Source organism: Esox lucius, chromosome 1, assembly GCF_011004845.1.
Source record: "Esox lucius isolate fEsoLuc1 chromosome 1, fEsoLuc1.pri, whole genome shotgun sequence".
Taxonomy (NCBI): domain Eukaryota; kingdom Metazoa; phylum Chordata; class Actinopteri; order Esociformes; family Esocidae; genus Esox; species Esox lucius.
This window is the reverse complement of record NC_047569.1, coordinates 32,981,621-33,000,206: the sequence shown is the minus strand read 5'-3', so window position 1 is coordinate 33,000,206 and position 18,586 is coordinate 32,981,621. Positions and strand designations below refer to the sequence as shown.

At 47.6% G+C, this 18,586-nt stretch overlaps 1 protein-coding gene across 3 annotated transcripts in view; it reads left to right on the top strand.

Moving 5' to 3' along the window:
- The window catches only part of arhgap35a (Rho GTPase activating protein 35a), a 69,901-nt gene that overhangs the window by 34,552 nt on the left and 16,763 nt on the right, over positions 1-18,586 (top strand). For all 3 annotated transcript variants that reach the window (XR_003782328.2, XM_010872801.5, XM_029122929.2), the window contains exons 2-3: positions 8,437-12,240; positions 16,749-16,887. Coding sequence is in view for 2 of the 3 variants with exons in the window: in XM_010872801.5 (XP_010871103.4) it covers positions 8,539-12,240; positions 16,749-16,887 (3,841 nt within the window). In the remaining variant the exon portion in view is untranslated. The remainder of the gene's footprint in view (positions 1-8,436; positions 12,241-16,748; positions 16,888-18,586) is intronic.

Genomic DNA, 18,586 nt, shown 5'->3' with positions numbered 1-18,586 from the left:
AGAGAGAGAGAAAGATGAATGCAGTGAGAGAGAGAGGGAAGAAAGGAGAAGATGAGGGAACTGGGGGGAGAGATAGGAGGACAAAGAGAAGAGGATAAGATGAGGGACGGACAGAAGGGTTTGAGCGAGGGCTATTGAGAGGATGAGGGATAGACCTGGACATCTCTTTCAGCATGGGCCACACCGCTGAAGCCCTCCGGTGAATCCCTTCAATGGATCCCTTCAATCGCCAGTTTTTCTCCTGTTCTCTAGCCACCTCTACGGCCAGGAGTTGGAAGGGAACGCTGGAGAGTTATGGGGATGGAGGACCGGGCAGGGATAAGGCTTGGATGGGCAGCAGTCTGGCTGCTGGCAGTGCAATAAGACATCACTCTCAGTGTGTGGCGTTTACCTAGGCCGCAGCTCTGACATCGCCATCACAGAGCTGAAGATTATTTCACGGAAGGCCTTGTCAAGACTCAGCCCCCTGCATATTGTAACAGTGACAGCCCTTTCTCAGATACCACCGAACCATGCATTTCTCTCTTTCTATCCATGTTTCTTTTATGCCCATTGTCAAGTAAAATAGAACAGAGGTATTTATAATAGTATTTAACCAGGTAAAACGACTCAGAACAAATTATGATTTAACAGCAACAACCTTTGGCATTTCGTTTTAAGCAAGAGGATTCCCCACTGGCCACCCAACACCACATCTAGCATCTTACTTCTGTTCAGGGACTGTCCAGGACAGACCCCGGTCAGCCTCAGCACCGAGTCAGTGATGGCATACAGGGCCATGTAATGTACTCTACATTATGAACCGTGAATGCATTGCTGTTGTCCCTCTTAACAACAAGGTGCTGCCAATCTTGTGTACAGAATCAGAATAGTATGTTGACTAACATTGTAACATTGGTTCTTATGGCAGCTGGTTCTGAGGCCTGTGAGCTTTTTGACCGGTCCTGAAAGTCCTAAAGCCCCGTTGTGTTAGAATGCTGGGATCCTTTGGGCTCGGCTCTCTAGCTGGTCCACGTTGTTTCTTCCCGATTGCACTCTGACACGTCTGTTGGTGAACTCCGTGCCCTGGCGGTCGCCTCATGATCAGAAGCACAGGAACGATTTGGAGGAACTGATGCGCCTCATCCTGCCCTCAACCCTGTGAGGGGAGGTGAACAGACAAACCCCTCACCCCCTCACACTCCCACGAACATGTCTTTCTAGGTCATGGGTCAGATGCGGGCCAGAACATGTCCTCTCCCAGCTTGGCCCCAACCCATCCCCTTTAGCCAGGAGCTAGCAGTGGGTGTGTGACACAAAATGCGCTGTACACACAGAGAGCCTCAGGCTTCAGTGAAATACTGTTTCTGGTCGGACCCAGTCAGGTAGGATTGTATCTATCTTGCGCTGTACATTCTTTTCCTTCCAGGTAGCTTTGTAATCTGTCTTGTCATATGGACTTTCGCAGGTGAGGTCATGAACGGGCAACGCCTCAAGGCTTGCTTCATCTCACAGTTGCGGTTTTAACCTTGAACGGCAAATTAATTTATTCATGGTAAAGGCAGTCGTTTTGTTGGTTAGTGTGCTATATGTGTCCTGGGTCTTATCTCCTTGTTTTATCAACTGTGCCATCCTCACAACCCTTTAGATGGAATGGCGCTGCTTCTGCTGTCCTACCTCTGCTTTAGTTCGCCTGTCACTAGATTAGCCCGGAAAATAGGAACAGTTGCGTTGGACGAACACGCCGACCCAGGCTCCTGTGTGCTATCGAGGAAATTGCGCAGGTGGGACGAGTTGTGCCGATGTTCTGTGCATATCTCTGGCGTCTGCTGAACAGTTGGGACCTAGGGGAAACCTACGGGAGAGGCTCCTTCGATGCCTGTGCCATGCTTAATTAGTCTTTAACCGGCAGGCCAGGTCAACATAGTCATTGCACCTGACCCAAATAAGTAACCAATGTTCGGTGGCATATGGGTCCTGTGTAGCTCACTCGGTAATAACATGGCACCTGATTCCCATGGGGGGGGGGGGGGGGGGGGGGGGGGGGGGGGGGGGGGGGGGGTGGGAGGCAGTGTGAACATGTAATGTAAAAGTTAAGTGTGTGTGTGCGTGCGTGCGTGCGTGCGTGCGTGCGTGCGTGCGTGCGTGCGTGCGTGCGTGCGTGCGTGCGTGCGTGCGTGCGTGCGTGCGTGCGTGCGTGCGTGCGTGCGTGCGTGCGTGCGTGCGTGCGTGCGTGCGTGCGTGCGTGCGTGCGTGCGTGCGTGCGTGCGTGCGTGCGTGCGTGCGTGCGTGCGTGCGTGCGTGCGTGCGTGCGTGCGTGCGTGCGTGCGTGCGTGCGTGCGTGCGCGCGCGCGTGCGTGCGCGCGCGTGCATATGCGTGCATATGCGTGTGTGGTATGCTGGTAATTTGTAATTGTGCCGGCACTGCAGCAGCCATAGTTATTTGTTAACCCCTTTCTACTGCACTCTGGCATGATGCTACTGGAAACGTCACAGCGTCTCTTGCATAGCGACTGCACTGTCGGGTCAGGACCATATTTATATTTAGCATTGCTTGCCTTGCCTTTAAATTCGCCACCAATTGAGAACACGCACGCCGTGTAACAGATCAGCCTTTCTTAGATTGTTATAACACCCGAAATTGTAGGTGTGTATTATACGATGATTGGTTCAAATGGTGACAGTGGTGATTCCATTTCTTACTGGTAGAGGACTTTCCCCAAATTCAAAGAATTTGACTGCTAGGTGACCCAACCGTAACACTGTATCTGAGAGACAAGTCAGCTGTTGAGCAAATGCTCATTTTTTTTTTTTATGTTGATTTGGAGTCTAAATATAGTTGACATGTTGTGGACAATCTAAGCCAACCCCGGTTGCTTTGCCCCTAGTTGCTCATGCATCCTTTTTGTTGCTAAACAACCAACCAGCACCTCAGGTGCTCCTGTTTGTTATTTGTTGTTCAGTGCATAAACTGTGGCCTGGTTGGCAGGGGATTTTGCCGACAACGCCAGGGTTGTGGATTTGATTTCTATGGGGACCAGTAAAAAGTAAAATAAAATGCTCCCACTAAAGCAAGTTGCTCTGGAGAAGAGTGTCTGCCAGGCCCGGCATCAGAATGAATCTTTCGGATGTGCATTTGATTTCCATGGGTGTTCAACTTGTTTTTCCAGAGACCACAACGGTGTGTAGGTTAATATAATCGTTAGAAAGTATAATCTTTTTGTGAACAGGACTACTTATGTTATCATGGCCTTTTTAGGTTTCAGCATCTGATTGGTGCACTCTTCCAACTCCTTCATATCTTCGATGGCTTAAGCTCTCTCACTTGAAGAAGTATCCTTGTGAGTGAAACAGCGCCTCCTCTCTAAATATATTACCCATTATAACTAGGGGAAGACACCCCTCCAAGATTAGTGTCTGATTGCTTACATAAGAAACGAAGTTTAGATCTTTTTTTTTTACATGGATATAAATAAGAGCCCTGCTTCTGAAATAAGAGCCCTGCTTCTGAAATAAGAGCCCTGCTTCTGAAATAAGAGCCCTGCTTCTGAAATAAGAGCCCTGCTTCTGAAATAAGAGCCCTGCTTCTGAAATAAGAGCCCTGCTTCTGAAATAAGAGCCCTGCTTCTGAAATAAGAGCCCTGCTTCTGAAATAAGAGCCCTGCTTCTGAAATAAGAGCCCTGCTTCTGAAATAAGAGCCCTGCTTCTGAAATAAGAGCCCTGCTTCTGAAATAAGAGCCCTGCTTCTGAAATAAGAGCCCTGCTTCTGAAATAAGAGCCCTGCTTCTGAAATAAGAGCCCTGCTTCTGAAATAAGAGCCCTGCTTCTGAAATAAGAGCCCTGCTTCTGAAATAAGAGCCCTGCTTCTGAAATAAGAGCCCTGCTTCTGAAATAAGAGCCCTGCTTCTGAAATAAGTCTGTCTGATTCGGTGGAGTGGGGTAATGGGTACCCTTTTCTGTCTTTTTTTTTTTTGTTCAATGCGAGGGGGCCGGGGTAACCTAGGCAATGCCCAACCTGGCATTTCTATCGAGGTGCCCTCCTGCCCTTCCAGTCCCCTCTGTGCTGTTAGTTCTGTGCGAAAAGGCTCATCGATCTCCCCCTAATCACCGCCAGCCCGCACAGAGCCATGCAGCAGGACGTGGAGGGAGAGAGAGCGCCATGAATTAACCATGCCCGAGGTCTTCTCACCAACCAGCTATCGACCAGCAGCCCGTGTTCAGGCTCCAGTCCCAGCGTCTCTTCATTACAGACACTGGTCTGATGGATCTCTCAGCCAGACCCCTTTTCATTCACGTTTTCCTTTGGAAATATCAAAACACAAGACCATTCCTTTTGATTTCAATGTCCTTTGTGCTGCTGCTTGGTTAGACATCTGCACTGAGTTGTGTGTCGTGACATTAGACAGTCTGGGATGAACCCCCACACACAACTTTTTAATCCCTGATGTTCTAGTCCTCTTTATACTTCAATGAATGGTTGTGTGGTTTGGCAATGCATTGCAGTGCATTACACCTCCAGCAGTGGTACATGTAATCTTGGGACGAGTGGAAGTATTGTGAGTTGTCTCTGGAACTTTCTCAGCGATAGACTTTGATCTTTCTTTTGTGTCCCAGCAGACATCTCTCTTTACACAACGGACTGTGTGTGGTAAATCCATTTGAATTCAGTCACTTTTTGACTGCGGCATCCCTTTTCATTTTTTTCCCAAAACCTTTCATGCGTGGTCGCTCATTGTGGAAGTCCTAAGAGTGTGACTGTTTGGATCTGAACGCCAAAGCGTTCAAGATAAAGGAAAAATGTAATTAAAAAAAAAACAGCATGTGTCAAATTCAGCGTATGCCTTTGTGATTGGCGCGCCTTGTCTCTCTCTACTTATCCCTGTCAACTGAAGGAGCAGGCTGAGGCTGGTGTGCTGTCTAGAATCTGCCTTCCCTGCTAGGTGTCTTCAATGTGACAGATGGATTAACCTGTGGCTTACAGGGTTGTTGCTGTGTTGGATTTTTTGACATACAACAGACAAATATACTTATATTTCTGTTCACCAGCCTACATTAGTTACAGCAAGAATAACCCTGTTATACTGTTATAACCAGATGGATGGGTTTATAAAAGACCCGTCATACATGTTTTCTGAATTGCCTGGCGGAATGTCGTGTATACAGCCAGTGATGATGGTTTGTCAAACCATCACAATCAAACTGCCCTGTTGTTGGCTACCCACATATGTTTTGTCCACTCAGAAGATAATTTGTTCATCCAAACATTAATTTGGTTAATGGGATGAGACATCTGTTACACAGGACGCTAGCGTAATGGGATGAGGTTAATGGGATGAGACACCTGTTACACAGGACGCTAGCGTAATGGGATGAGGTTAATGGGATGAGACACCTGTTACACAGGACACTAGCGTAATGGGATGAGGTTAATGGGATGAGACACCTGTTACACAGGACACTAGCGTAATGGGATGAGGTTAATGGGATGAGACACCTGTTACACATGACACTAGCGTAATGGGATGAGGTTAATGGGATGAGACACCTGTTACACATGACACTAGCGTAATGGGATGAGGTTAATGGGATGAGACACCTGTTACACAGGACACTAGCGTAATGGCTTTCAGTGTTTGTCATTAGGCTCACTACACTTGTAGCCTGCCCTGCATTGACGGGCTGTGTACATGTCTCTGCCCCTACCCATCAGCCAGTGTGACAACATGTTAGTGTTCTTGTCAAACCACAGTGCCATTTCCTGTTTTCTAAGAAAATCACATTTTCATGCAGCTCACATGCAGTTATGTGAAGTACAGAGTAATTGCCTATAGTTTTCTTGGTATTTCTATTTCTTTTAGGTAGACTTGTGATGTGTAGGTGCGTCTTTAAACATTAAAAGAACGAGCATGTCTAGAGTGTATTTTATTTTGTTGCCTTGTTTATTCTGGCTAGAGTAACAGTGCGAACAGAGCTAGCCAGTTTGCAGCTACTTAAGTGGCATATAATTGATCAGACTGAAAAATAGTATTGTTTCCATGTAATATAGCATGACAGATCGGTTGTTTCAATGTATGCTGCTACATACGTTCTTTTACTTTTGTCCTTCAGAGGAGATGTGATGTCACGCTTGCTAATTGAACAGGTTACCGGAGGAAAGCGGAGAGCATGCCTGGAGCTATGTGTGTTGTGCACTGCCTGTGTGACCTGCAGTTTCTGTGAATCTGATTGGTCAAGACAATCCCGGAGTCAGCAGTAGTGCAGTAGTGCAAGGTCAAATGAATTGTGCCCAAGTTTTTTAGCCCTTTTTTTATATGCTTTGCACTGCTGTATTTTATTAGAGGAATCAGAAGTGCCTTAAAAATGTCTTCCAGTGGTTATTGAAATCTGTACAAATGAAAGCAATTATTCAAGTATTTACTACCCAGTAGCAGTGTGTTTTTACAGTACCATAGTTTTATTCAGATGAACGTGTCTTGCTGCCAGATTTCATCTGAGTTTTATAAAGTAATTTATAGGGTGAACTGATAGTTGTTAGTTGTCGTATGTCACCTGAGGTAACCGTCTTTAATTGTAAACTTAGTTACACTTATTTATGTTTATACAATTTAATTATCTATGACACCATTTAAAGGCTAACATTTTAATGATGTTCCCATTTTAGAACATTAAAGGGTATGTTTGCCGATTTTCACATGGCCCTATTTTTACTTGTTTCTCATCGCACTGCTGTTTAGCTGATACATTATCCCAAATTAGGTTTGGATGAAATATCTATTTTAGAGGTCAATTCTTTCAACACACATTCTCAATGTCTTATAGTCAAGTGAAACACCATCAAAATGTAACAAGAAATATTCCCTACAAAACATTACACTGTAAAGCATTTTAGGGAATTAACTCCAAGCACAAATAGTTTTTGTAAAACTAATTGTATACGGAAAAACTACAAAAAAGTAATTTTAGTGTTTTTAAATAATTGCTTTTTTATATATATAAAATGCTTTGTAAGTTGGATTATTAAATCAATCAATTTATCCAGTGATGAAGACATTGATATCTAATAGCGTGCTGTGGCTTGCAAAAAAGGAAAGCCTTCAGTCCCTTCATCTCCTAAATGTTGTGGCAATGTTGTGGTCCACAAAGTCCAACTCTATTTTATTTTTACTCTAGGCAAGTGAGACGTACATGGAAGGTTTTGTTAAAATCCAAAATGGATTCTATCAAGAAAATATGGATTAAATTAAAATGGATTTACCCTTCTACTAACTAAATTCCGTGAGTATGAAGTACTCCCTCAACATGGCCTCAAAAGCCCCATTCATCATTATCAGTGGGTTTAATGTGTTTTCTAAACACACAGCTGAATTACCATGAACTGGTTGTTGGTGTTTTACACTGTATACAGGCCTGTTCAATACTTTGGGGCATTGTCTAGTGCTTTTCTTCATCTTTGCAAGCCTGGCTGTTTAAAAAAAGAGCCTGTCTATCAAAACAGTATGAATGTTATCTCCTTCATTCAGTTCTACCCATAGGAGCCCTATTTATGATTTGTATGCCTGTGTTCTGGCAATAGGATCTGTGGTGTTGTGGCGAACGTGCTTGTTCCGAGGACATTGTGCCAGGCTTGGAAAGGAACATCTGCAAGTGATATCTCCAGACACTATCATACCAAATTGAACTGCTATTACTATCTAGGTAAATGTGTAGACATGCAATTTGAGATCATAATTAGGCATGCTACATCAGTCGGACCAATCTATCCGCCAAGTCCTTTTGCAGAAACTAGAGGAAAATGTGTTTTTGATGGAGGACTGCGGCCAACATGCAATGCTGCCTTTTAGAAGGGAGTTGGGCTTCCCTAGTTGCCCAATTAGTAACTCTTAGCAGTGGAACGCTTATCAGAGCTTTTATCTCTCCCTCTCCTTCTCTTTGCCTCTCTATTTATCCTCTTTCTTTCTCTGTACATCTGTGGAAGTGTGTGTTTGTGAGATAATTAAATCATCACATATATTGGAGAACTGCTAGCTTGAAGACAGTACTGTTAGAAGTGATATAATTATGTATCCTCAAATAAGATCCTGTTCTGCTGTTTGAAACTTACAAAGCCAAACATATAACAAACATGCCTTGGGGGAAATTTCCGTTAGTGTGCTTGGTAGTAGAATGTCTAAAAATGGGTTAAATGGGAATGGGTGCGTCAGTTCTTAGTTACTGTGTTGAAGCTGAGTTAAAGTAATGTGTAGTCTTTCCATAGCTTTCCATCTGACCTAAATCTTTTCAGGAAACATTCAGCAGTGAAATGGTATCAGAGATGAAACCTTATTAATACCGCACAGCAATGATGTGCGAATGTAAATGAGACATGAAAAATTTGAACAACAAATTTGGCCCGCAGTCTTTTTTATATTATTTCTAATTGTTTTTTTCCCCTTTTGTTTCCTCTTGCTTTCTGATAGGTTCAGACCAAAGGCCAGTAACAATCCTTGCATGGAAAGACCACCAGTCGACCTCCTCCCTAGAGCTTGTGGGCATGGCAGGATGAGTGTCTGTGTTCGACGATGATGGCCAAAAAGCAAGATGCGAAGTCGCCCACCTACAACCTGGTCGTGGTGGGCCTGTCTGGCACGGAGAAAGAGAAAGGGCAGTGTGGTGTGGGCAAGTCCTGCCTGTGCAACCGCTTTGTCCGTCCCAGCGCGGATGACTTCTACCTGGAACACACCTCTGTGCTCAGCACCAGCGATTTCGGTGGGCGCGTGGTGAACAATGACCATTTCCTGTTCTGGGGGGAAACAGGCCGGTTGATGGAGGAGGGGCCTGAGTGCAGGATGCATGTAGTGGAGCAGACAGAGTTCATTGATGACCAGACGTTTCAGCCACATCGCTCCACAGCCCTCCAGCCCTACATTAAGAGGGCAGCTGCTAACAAGCTGGCCTCGGCAGAGAAGCTGATGTACTTTTGCACAGACCAGCTTGGACTGGAGCAGGACTTTGAGCAGAAGCAGATGCCTGAGGGCAAGCTGATGGTGGATGGCTTCCTCCTTTGTGTGGATGTCAGCAGGGGAATGAACCGCAACTTTGATGACCAGATGAAGTTTGTCACTAATCTCTATAACCAGCTAGCCAAAAACAAGAAGCCAGTGGTGCTGGTCCTTACCAAGTGTGACGAGGGGGTGGAGCGTTACATCAAGGACTCGCACACCTTTGCCCTGACCAAGAAGAACCTTCAGGTGGTAGAGACGTCAGCACGCTCCAATGTCAATGTAGACCTGGCATTTCTTACGCTGGTGCAACTGATAGACAAGGGCCGGGGCAAACCCAAGATCATCCCCTACTTTGAGGCTCTGAAACAGCAGAGCCAGCAGATCGCCACGGCTAAAGACCGTTATGAATGGCTGGTCAGCCGCATCGTGAAGAATCACAATGAGACGTGGACCAATACCAAGCGGCGCATGCAGACCTCCTCAGAGTATAAGGATTATGTCTTCTTGGAGGGCACGACCAAAGCCCATAAGCTTTTCCAGGAGCACGTTCTCAGGCTAAAAAAGGAGCACATTGAGCGAAGGCGGAAGGTCTACCTCAGCAAACTGCCTCAGGCACTAAGTTCCCTAGTCTCAGACTTGGATGAAATTGACCACCTGAGCTGGTCTGGGGTCCAGAAGGTCCTGGAGACCAAGCAAGATTTCCCCAACTGGTTTGTTGTGTTGGACACGCCTTGGGATTCCAAACCACACATTGACAATGTAGATGATGATAGGATTCCGCAGGACCTCCTGGAGACGCCCGTGGCTGAGACTATATACGATGCTCATTTGGAGCAACTGAGAAATGAGCGTAAACGGGCAGAGATGAGATGGGAGTTCAAAGAAAAACTAATTGCATCTCCCTTTGTCACTGCTGGCAAACCCTGGGAGGAGGCACGCAGCTTCATAATGAACGAAGACTTCTATCAGTGGCTGGAGGAGCCAGAGTACCTAGACATCTACAACAAGCACCAGAAAGAGATTATTGACCGAGCCAAGGAAGACTTCCAGGAGCTGCTGCTAGAATACTCTGAGCTCTTCTATGAGCTGGAAGTGGACGCCAAGCCCAGCAAGGAGAAGATGGGGGCCATCCAGGAGATGTTGGGGGAGGAGCAGCGGTTCAAGGCCCTGCAAAAGTTACAGGCTGAAAGGGATGCTCTAGTACTTAAGCACATCCACTTTGTCTACCACCCTACCAAGGAGACCTGCCCCAATAGCCCCCACTGTGTAGACTGTAAGATCGAACAGGTTCTAGCCTCCAAGTTCCCTACTCGATATTCCTTCTTTGATAGCCAGAAAATGGGTGATGGCAAGGCGGACAGGATAAACCTGGTTATTCTAGGTAAAGATGGCCTGGGTAGAGAATTGGCCAATGAGATCAGGGCTCTGTGCACCAATGATGACCGATATGTACTGGACGGAAAAATGTACGAGTTGTCCCTCCGCCCCATAGAGGGCAATGTACGTCTTCCGGTGAACTCTTTCCACACCCCCACCTTCACCCCCCATGGAGTCCTGTGTCTGTACAACTCTAAGGAGTCGCTGTCGTACATTATGGAGAGCATTGAGAAGCTGAGAGAGTCCACGCTGGGCCGGAGAGAAAATAGCCTTTTCCAGCTCCCCATGAACCTGCTCCTTGTTACCAAACGGGGCGTGGGCTCCATCGGTGACATGGGGGGCGAGACGGCCCACTCACTCATTCTCCAAGGGCAGCAGGTGGCAGGGAAGCTGCAGTGTGGTTACCTGGACCCTGCTTCTCCTGGGACAGGCTATGGACGCAATGTGAACGAAAAGCAGATCAACCAGGTTTTGAAGGGCCTGTTAGAGTGCCGCCGCCCCCCGGGGAGCATCGGCAGCAGCTCTCCCCCATCGGCCTTCAGAGACTCTCACTCCCAGCCCGTCCCTGAGACAGACCTGCGGATAGTCATGTGCCTGATGTGCGGGGACAATTATGATGTGGAACAGCTCCTCTCGCCCCTCCTACTGCCCAAGCACTGTCGACCGGCCTCCAGCTTGAGCAGCGGCACCTCCGTTCTCCTGGAGCTCACAGTGGGGGCCCAGAGGCAAACTGTCGACCTGTCCTTGCTCTCCTTCCACTCCTCGTTCGCCCTAAGGAAGAGCCGCCTAGTGCACGGCTACATCGCCGTGTACTCTGCGCGGCGCAAGGCGTCCATGGAGACCCTGTGTGCTTTCCTCTGTGAGGTGCAGGACATCATTCCCGTGCAGCTGCTAGCTGTCGGGGAGAGCCAGTCTGAGCTGTCGGACAATGAGGTGTCCAGGGAGCAGGTGAGCCAGGGAGAGGAGCTGGCCCGGGAGATCGAGGCCAAGTTCAACACTGTGGTGTGTGGCCCTGGAGGGGTGGTGGGAGGCCTGCACCGGATAGACCTCTTCCAGCCCTTCCTGAAGGAGGTGGTGGAGAAACGCACCATCGTGGAGGCCACACACATGTATGATAACGCCGCTGAGGCCTGCACCACGGAGAGCACGAGCCCGGCCCGCTGCAATTCCCCGAGCCCCGTCAACAACCTGCTGGACTCCGAGGAGGACGTGGAGCCTTCGCCCCCGTACACCGATGGCACCCTCACCTCCCAGCTCGGCGGCTTCAAGATCCCTGAGCTGGACTCCAGCGACACCTTCTCCGTCATCTCGGACATCAACAGCTTCGAGAGCAGGCTTAACAACAAGGTGCCGCCTCAGGTGAAGCCCAAGCCGGTACGTAAAGTCAACCTGGGGCCCTACATGGACCAGCAAGGGACTAACCGGCGCTCCTTACCCCCTGCGGTCACCTGGGCGCCGGGCAGCGACGGTGGCTACGACCCCTCGGACTACGCGGAGCCCTTGGACGCGGTGACCAAGCCTCGACCGACGGAGGAAGAAAGCATCTACTCCGTGCCCCACGACAGCACGCAGGGCAAAATCATCACCATCCGCAACGCGAGCAAGCATTCCAACGGCGGGGGCAATGGCTCGGACAGCGAGGCCGACAGTGGCTCCCTGGAGAGGAGGAGGAAGCAGTCCATTCCCGGGGTGAAGCCGCGGTTGTACCGCGACCGCTCCAAACGCCTGGGCAAGTTCAGCAACTTCCGCACAAGCTTCTCCATCGGCAGTGATGACGAGCTGGGGCCGCCCAAGGTACCCGAGGAGCTGGGCGGGGCGCACAAGGGGGACAACTCTTTGAACGAGGAGGGCGAGGACCCCAAGAGGAGGAATATTCTCAGGAGCCTACGTCGCAACACCAAGGTGTGTATCCCTGTGCGCGTGAGTGTGTGTGTGTGTGTGTGTGTTGCTGTGTTTGTCACAGGCAGCACATTTCTGCTGTTTTATTTTTTTTACATTGTTCTTTCCAGCAAGTAGATCAGCTCCATGTAGATCAGCTCCATGTAGATCAGCTCCATGTAGATCAGCTCCATGTAGATCAGCTCCATGTAGATCAGCTCCATGTAGATCAGCTCCATGCAGATCAGCTCCATGCAGATCAGCTCCATGCAGATCAGCTCCATGCAGATCAGCTCCATGCAGATCAGCTCCATGCAGATCAGCTCCATGCAGATCAGCTCCATGCAGATCAGCTCCATGCAGATCAGCTCCATGCAGATCAGCTCCATGCAGATCAGCTCCATGCAGATCAGCTCCATGCAGATTAGCTCCATGCAGATAACATCTGGTGTGATTGGTGAATTTTTCTTTTTTTATTGGGCTGTCTGTATAAATTCATCCTGTGTGCTCACAGCACATGCATTTATCACTGATCAATAATGTCACAACAGATTGTTTACTCTTTTATAAAATGTTTTTATTCCTAGCACTGCTCACGTGATAGAACAGCTGTGATTATTTGAGATTCCACCCTATCACAATCTCTATGAAGCTGTTATGGACTTCTTAATGAGTTCCATCTGTTTAGTAGTTATGTCTTCACCAAAGATACTTGACATCGGTGTTCGTACAGCGCTGTTCTGTGTGTATTTCTTCACCTGTGTGAGTGTGTAAGCTGTGCTGATAATAATTAGCACCGTGCCCTAAATTATTGCCAAAGGGAGGCTTCTCAGCTTGTCTTCATTACTTCTATGCCTGTCATGTCTCTCTGTTCACTGGAGCCTGTCTCATTTTATTCTGACATGCTACGGAGGCTATTGGTTCCTTCCCGGCTCTTTAAATCAGACCAGCCTTTCCTAACTCTGTGGGCTTACGGTTATCTGAACAGTAGGAGACCTACATACTTGGCCAATCATTAGTTGAGGCTGAGAGAAACTCTAGCTACTGAACTCATCTAGCTCAGCAGAAACCTTTTTAATGAACAGGGAGTATGCTCAGCCTATAGCCAGTTGTGTGTGTGTGTGTGTGTGTGTGTTTATGTCAATGTCAATGTGTAGGCTTATGTAATGTGTGTGTGCTGTCATTATTTCACAAACTGACATAATACTCCCAGCCATCTCTTTTGGTTTCCTCCAAAATGCTGTAACCCCTGCTGACATAGGTCATTATAATTGGTCAGAAACACTGTTAAAACTCATTACATTTTTGCCAGTTTAGTTATAGAGATTTCTTTGACAATTTCTTTCACCCAAATGAGGGCATCAACAAGACTGAAAATGCAGAGATAATCCTATTCCAGACAGTGTCATTCCCTAGAGATGTTTTATCCTGGATTAAAGCAGCCCTGGGTTTAACCCACTCATCCCAAATTACAAACCTGCTGCATTCCCTTTTTTTCCAACAATTTTTTTTATTAAATTTTTTTCATGAACTAACGTTTCTTCAGTAGGTTGGGCTGTGAAGACCAGACCCAACAGGCTGATGAAATGCTCTGTTTAGAGTTTGGCTCGGTGTCTAAAATCTGGAGCGATTTCCCCCGAGGCACCAGTGCCTGAAATCAGACCCGCCCTAAGGCCGTGATAGGTTGAAGTTCTACTGAATAAAGTGATTGGCGGTTAAACTGTCCAACCATGCGGTGTGATTTCAGTAGTGCCGTAGTGCAGCACCAAGACATGCCCGGGGACCAGTGGACATGCCCTGGGTTTATTCCCCACCCTTCTCTGTCACTTTCTCCCTCCTTTCCTTATTGCCTTGCTCCCTCTTCCTGCTGCTCAAAAGGGATACAACAAAAGGAAATAGGACTCACACGTCGGCGTCAGCCTCCCCTCCCGTCGTCGCCGTCTCTTACGTGGACACGCTGCAGTCAAGCATTTGAACGCCGCCAGTCGTTATCTGCCTGCCACGGCTCATTCGCCCAGAGTGGCTGCCACATAAGTGCCACCTAAGTGGGAGTGAAGGTAGTGTATGTGATTAGACTGGCTGGGAGGGAGACTACAATCCACCCTGTCACTCCCTGCCTGCCTGCCTGCCTGCGTGAGGGTGATAATTACCAGTGTTGTCAGCAGGGTGGACGGCGGCTAAGTGATTTATGTTTCACTGACAACGTTGATGTCCCGATACTCCATTACCTTTTAATGTTTTAGTCGTTTAGCCGGGAAACGTACTGTAGTGAGTCGATTCATGTTTCTTATTTTATATTTTTTTTATCCCACCGTGGGTGTCAAACTCACTATTCCCTAGTGGCAACCGTTGTGCTGCGGCCACTAAGCTTCATGGGACCGTCTATTCTATATTATCTCTTATTGTTCGGGAAAGTCACGCGTCTCGGCGGTGCCATGAGTTTTACCGCACAAAGCAGGCGATCAAAAAATAACCTCTACTCAGTGCTTAGTGGTGCTGAGATGTGAGGTTGAAGGTTGAACTGGGGCTTGGTTCTCCACTCTGTGCACATTAGAACTTTTATTACTAAATGGGAGTTTAACAAGGTCATCATAAGCTTCCATAACCTGTTCCCAGATCAGCTGTCTCTAATTATGATGGCCTGGATAAAACCAGCTGTGGCCCAGCCTCCCCTCAGGGTACTGGGCTGGTTTTGGTCATTCTAACAAACAGCGGGTGTCCCTGTAGGCCTAACCTTGGGTCATGGTACAACCAACCAGTCCTTTTTCTGTGCCTGTTTCTGCCTGGCTGCCATTAGGTCATAGCAGTGAGCACACAGCAGAAACTGAACAACCCTCTACCCCAGTTCAAACTGAATTCACCTAAGGTAGTGGCTGGCAGACTTGACCAAGCTCATCCTCTCTCTTACTCTGTCTCTGTCTTTCTATCTCTCTCTGCATCTGCCTCTTGCTCTCTGTCTTTCTCTCTCCACAAAAAATTCTTCCCTCACTGCTTCTGCAGCCTTTTTAAAACCTCCTCCGCTTACAAGTGGAATATTTTGCATTCCTGTGTCACCTAGTTTCATTTGAATATGCCTCGAGCACTAAAGAGTGAGGTTAAAAAGAGAGAAAAAAATGAATGGTAAAACCCTTTTTATGAAGGTATTAGAATTTTTTTGTGTGTTGTAGGTTCTGTTTTGTCTTCTCAGCATTGGCCACATACCCTGCCTCAGAAAGCAACACAAAGGAGTGGCCAGAAGAGAACCTCAGGGAGAGACAGTGTACTAACTGCTGATGGGAAACAAACAAATACATTATAGGGGCCACACTAGTCTCAGCTAAGAAACGACTTCACCCCCAACCACCCCAACACCCAGGAAATGTGTAACAACGCTCTCAGCATGATACACCATTTTCCCTAAATGTATCTGAGAATACTCAGGCTCACCAATCTTTTTTATTTAAACTTGCAAAAAGCTCCCTTTCACATCTCTGTTTTCAGAGATTGGGAGTTACTGCCTGGGCTTGGTTGTTTATGCAGTGGTTGTGATACATTGATGATCAAACTAGCTCATAAAAGGTCAGTGGAAGCAGGTGTGTTTGGAACAGGGCTGGCAGGGTGGAGGGCTAGGGGAGCTGGGTGGAGGGCTGGTTGGTGGTAGGCAGTGTGATTGAGAGTGTTGTAACTGGAGCAGATTCACTTTTAGTGTGAGGGTGCTCTGCTCTCTCTGTCTGACAACCCGCCAGCTTTCCAGCGCCAGTGCCTAGCCGGCCATGGAGCTGTGCCTCAACTCCGTCTGCCTGGGGGGGGGGGGCTGACAGCACTACTAGATGTCCTGGCTCTTGGGCCTACAACACATTTCCACACAACAACAATACACTGCAGCATACAAGCAACTGCTTGAACCGTGTAGATGTATCCATAGCCCTAGTGGTATATTGTCAGTCAGAATTATTTGCTGATATCTTAGGAAAGGTATTAGAAACTTTATATTAGTTTGTAAGGAGGAAGCGTATTTGATTTCTGCGTTTAACACAAGCCCTCTGACATGTAGCGTTTTGGGCGTTAGCCACGATGAGAGCCTGGGAGCAGTTAGGGTTAAAAGGTCTTTGGAATAGAACAACAGATTTATTTTCACCTTGCCTACCCTGGGTTTGGATCGAGCAACTTTTTGTTTACTGGCCAGATGTTCTAACCCCTAGGCCTCCTGAAGAGAGGAGGATTATCTCTGAAACAGCATGAAGACACCGTGAGGTGAAAAGGAGAAAGGAGATGCGTATCACTCACAGCTTAAAGACAAGAATGTATGACTTCTCATCTAGGTCCTTGAAAATAATCCCGTTCAAGGAGCGGACAGCTGGGTTGTTGTGCAAGAGCTGGATGATACCGTAGATGGATGATACAGTAGATGGATGATACAGTAGATGGATGATACAGTAGATGGATTAAAATGTGCTGAATGCCTGTGTCAAATGTCCACGTCTCTACGGTCTAAAAGCTGTGTGATGGACAATGAAGTGACTCACCTTCTTCTCTCCCACCTCTCGTCTTAGAAACCGCGGCCCAAGCCCAGGCATTCCATATCCAAAGTAGAAAGCAACTACTTTGGCGTGCCACTGGTCAACGTGGTAACACCCGACAGACCCATCCCGCTCTTCATCGACAAGTGCATACGATACATCGAAGCGACAGGTAAGTGATGTATTAACCTGTAGAGGTAGAAAAGAAAGAGACGTCTGAGCGGCGTCCAGTTTCCTGTTTTCGTTTAGGGGGAAAGGGTCCCCGGGGTTAAAGATAATGTATCCATGACAACGGCTTGCATCTGTCTTTTGCTGCTGCGTCTGGCGACTACCTTGCCACACGTCCTAACATACAAAGGATCTGTTGTTTTGAATGGATTCCATTGATTAGTGAGGCAATTGAGAATATCAATGGTATGGTGTGTAGATGGTGTAGGCTCCTATGCTGGCTGTGTTTGTCCCTCGCATCCCTGTGCCAAAGTTTTTCCATTCAGTCCGCATACCTCTACGTTTCCATTTCTCCGTCCTCGGCCTTTCTATTCAGGCCTCTCAGTCAGTGTTTTATCAGCAGTGTCTGGTGGGACTGTGGTTCTCCCTCCAGGAAGGCTCCGTGGTTCTCCCTAAATTAGAACGGTGCCTGGTCCTGTGATAAGAGGGTCGTCTGTCTGGATGTCTCTCTCGCTATTCGCCACTTTGTTTCCCTACTGGAGCGGTTCTGCTGCCGATGTTGGCCGGCGGAGCCGGGTGAGGTGTTAATTACGTGGCTGCATCCGAAACACCACCAGACCCTCTCTATAGAACGCTACTTCTGACCGGCGCCTGTGTTCTGGTGGCGGGGTCCTGACAGCACTGGTACCGGTGTGGTTTTCTGGTGGAGGGGTCCTGATGGCAGTAGTTCTGGTGCGGTGCTGTCTTACTCTCTCCATCTCTTGATCTCTCTTCCTGCTAACTGACAGGTTCATCTGTATTTGTTTTGAGCGATCTGTTCGAAACTTGTATCTCTAATGTGGTAATACGTTTGGCAGGAGTTTAGGAAGTGCAGCTTGGTTTCCACCAAATTTTCTGGGCATTTTGTACAAAGCCTGTTTTCAGTTGAGACCCAGGCCTGTTGATGTCAGTCTCTCTCGATAGCAAGGACATGCTCACTCATACTCAGTGCTTTTCTGACTTTTGGGTCAGTTTCAGTAGTCAGGTATGCTGCGACTTGACATGATCTGTTTATGGAAAGGTAGGATTTCAATTCGCTTTTTGTTGATTCTTTCCAGTGTGTCTCATTATCTTTTGGTTTCCTTTACTTTGGTTGGTTGTAGCTGTTGCTCTTTCCCCGTGGGCCCGGGTTCACAGATGGGCCTGTGTCCTGTTGACCCTGCTCGGCTACGGCTGCTGCTACCTCACTGCTCTGGGCACACAAGCCTGCCGGCCTGGCACCAGCTGGTACTCAATCCCCTAAGAGACTCACGTTTGTTTGTGTGTGTGTGTGAGTTTGTGCGCGTGCGTGCTTATCAGTTAGCAGGGGTGAAGTGACTGGTCTGAATACACAGAGGTATTCCTATATGTTTGATTTTCTAGCAGGAAAGTGATTCCATGACCCGAATGAGAGCATTCATTGTAAACTGTAAAAAATAAAAACAAGAGAAGTCTCTGCTGTTGTTGTGGTAGTGTGAGGATGCACAGGGTGTACTGTTCCTTATTGACATTTAGCGGTGCATTCTTGGGTTATCCAACATTTGAGGAAAGCATGCCAATTCAGAGTCCAGTTCAAACTGGAAGCAGGCAACTTCTCTTTTATGCCACATGTAACTATAGGAGCCATCATGATATATAGGGTTTTCAAAGGCGTCCTCGCCCAAGAGTGCATTTAGCCACTAGTG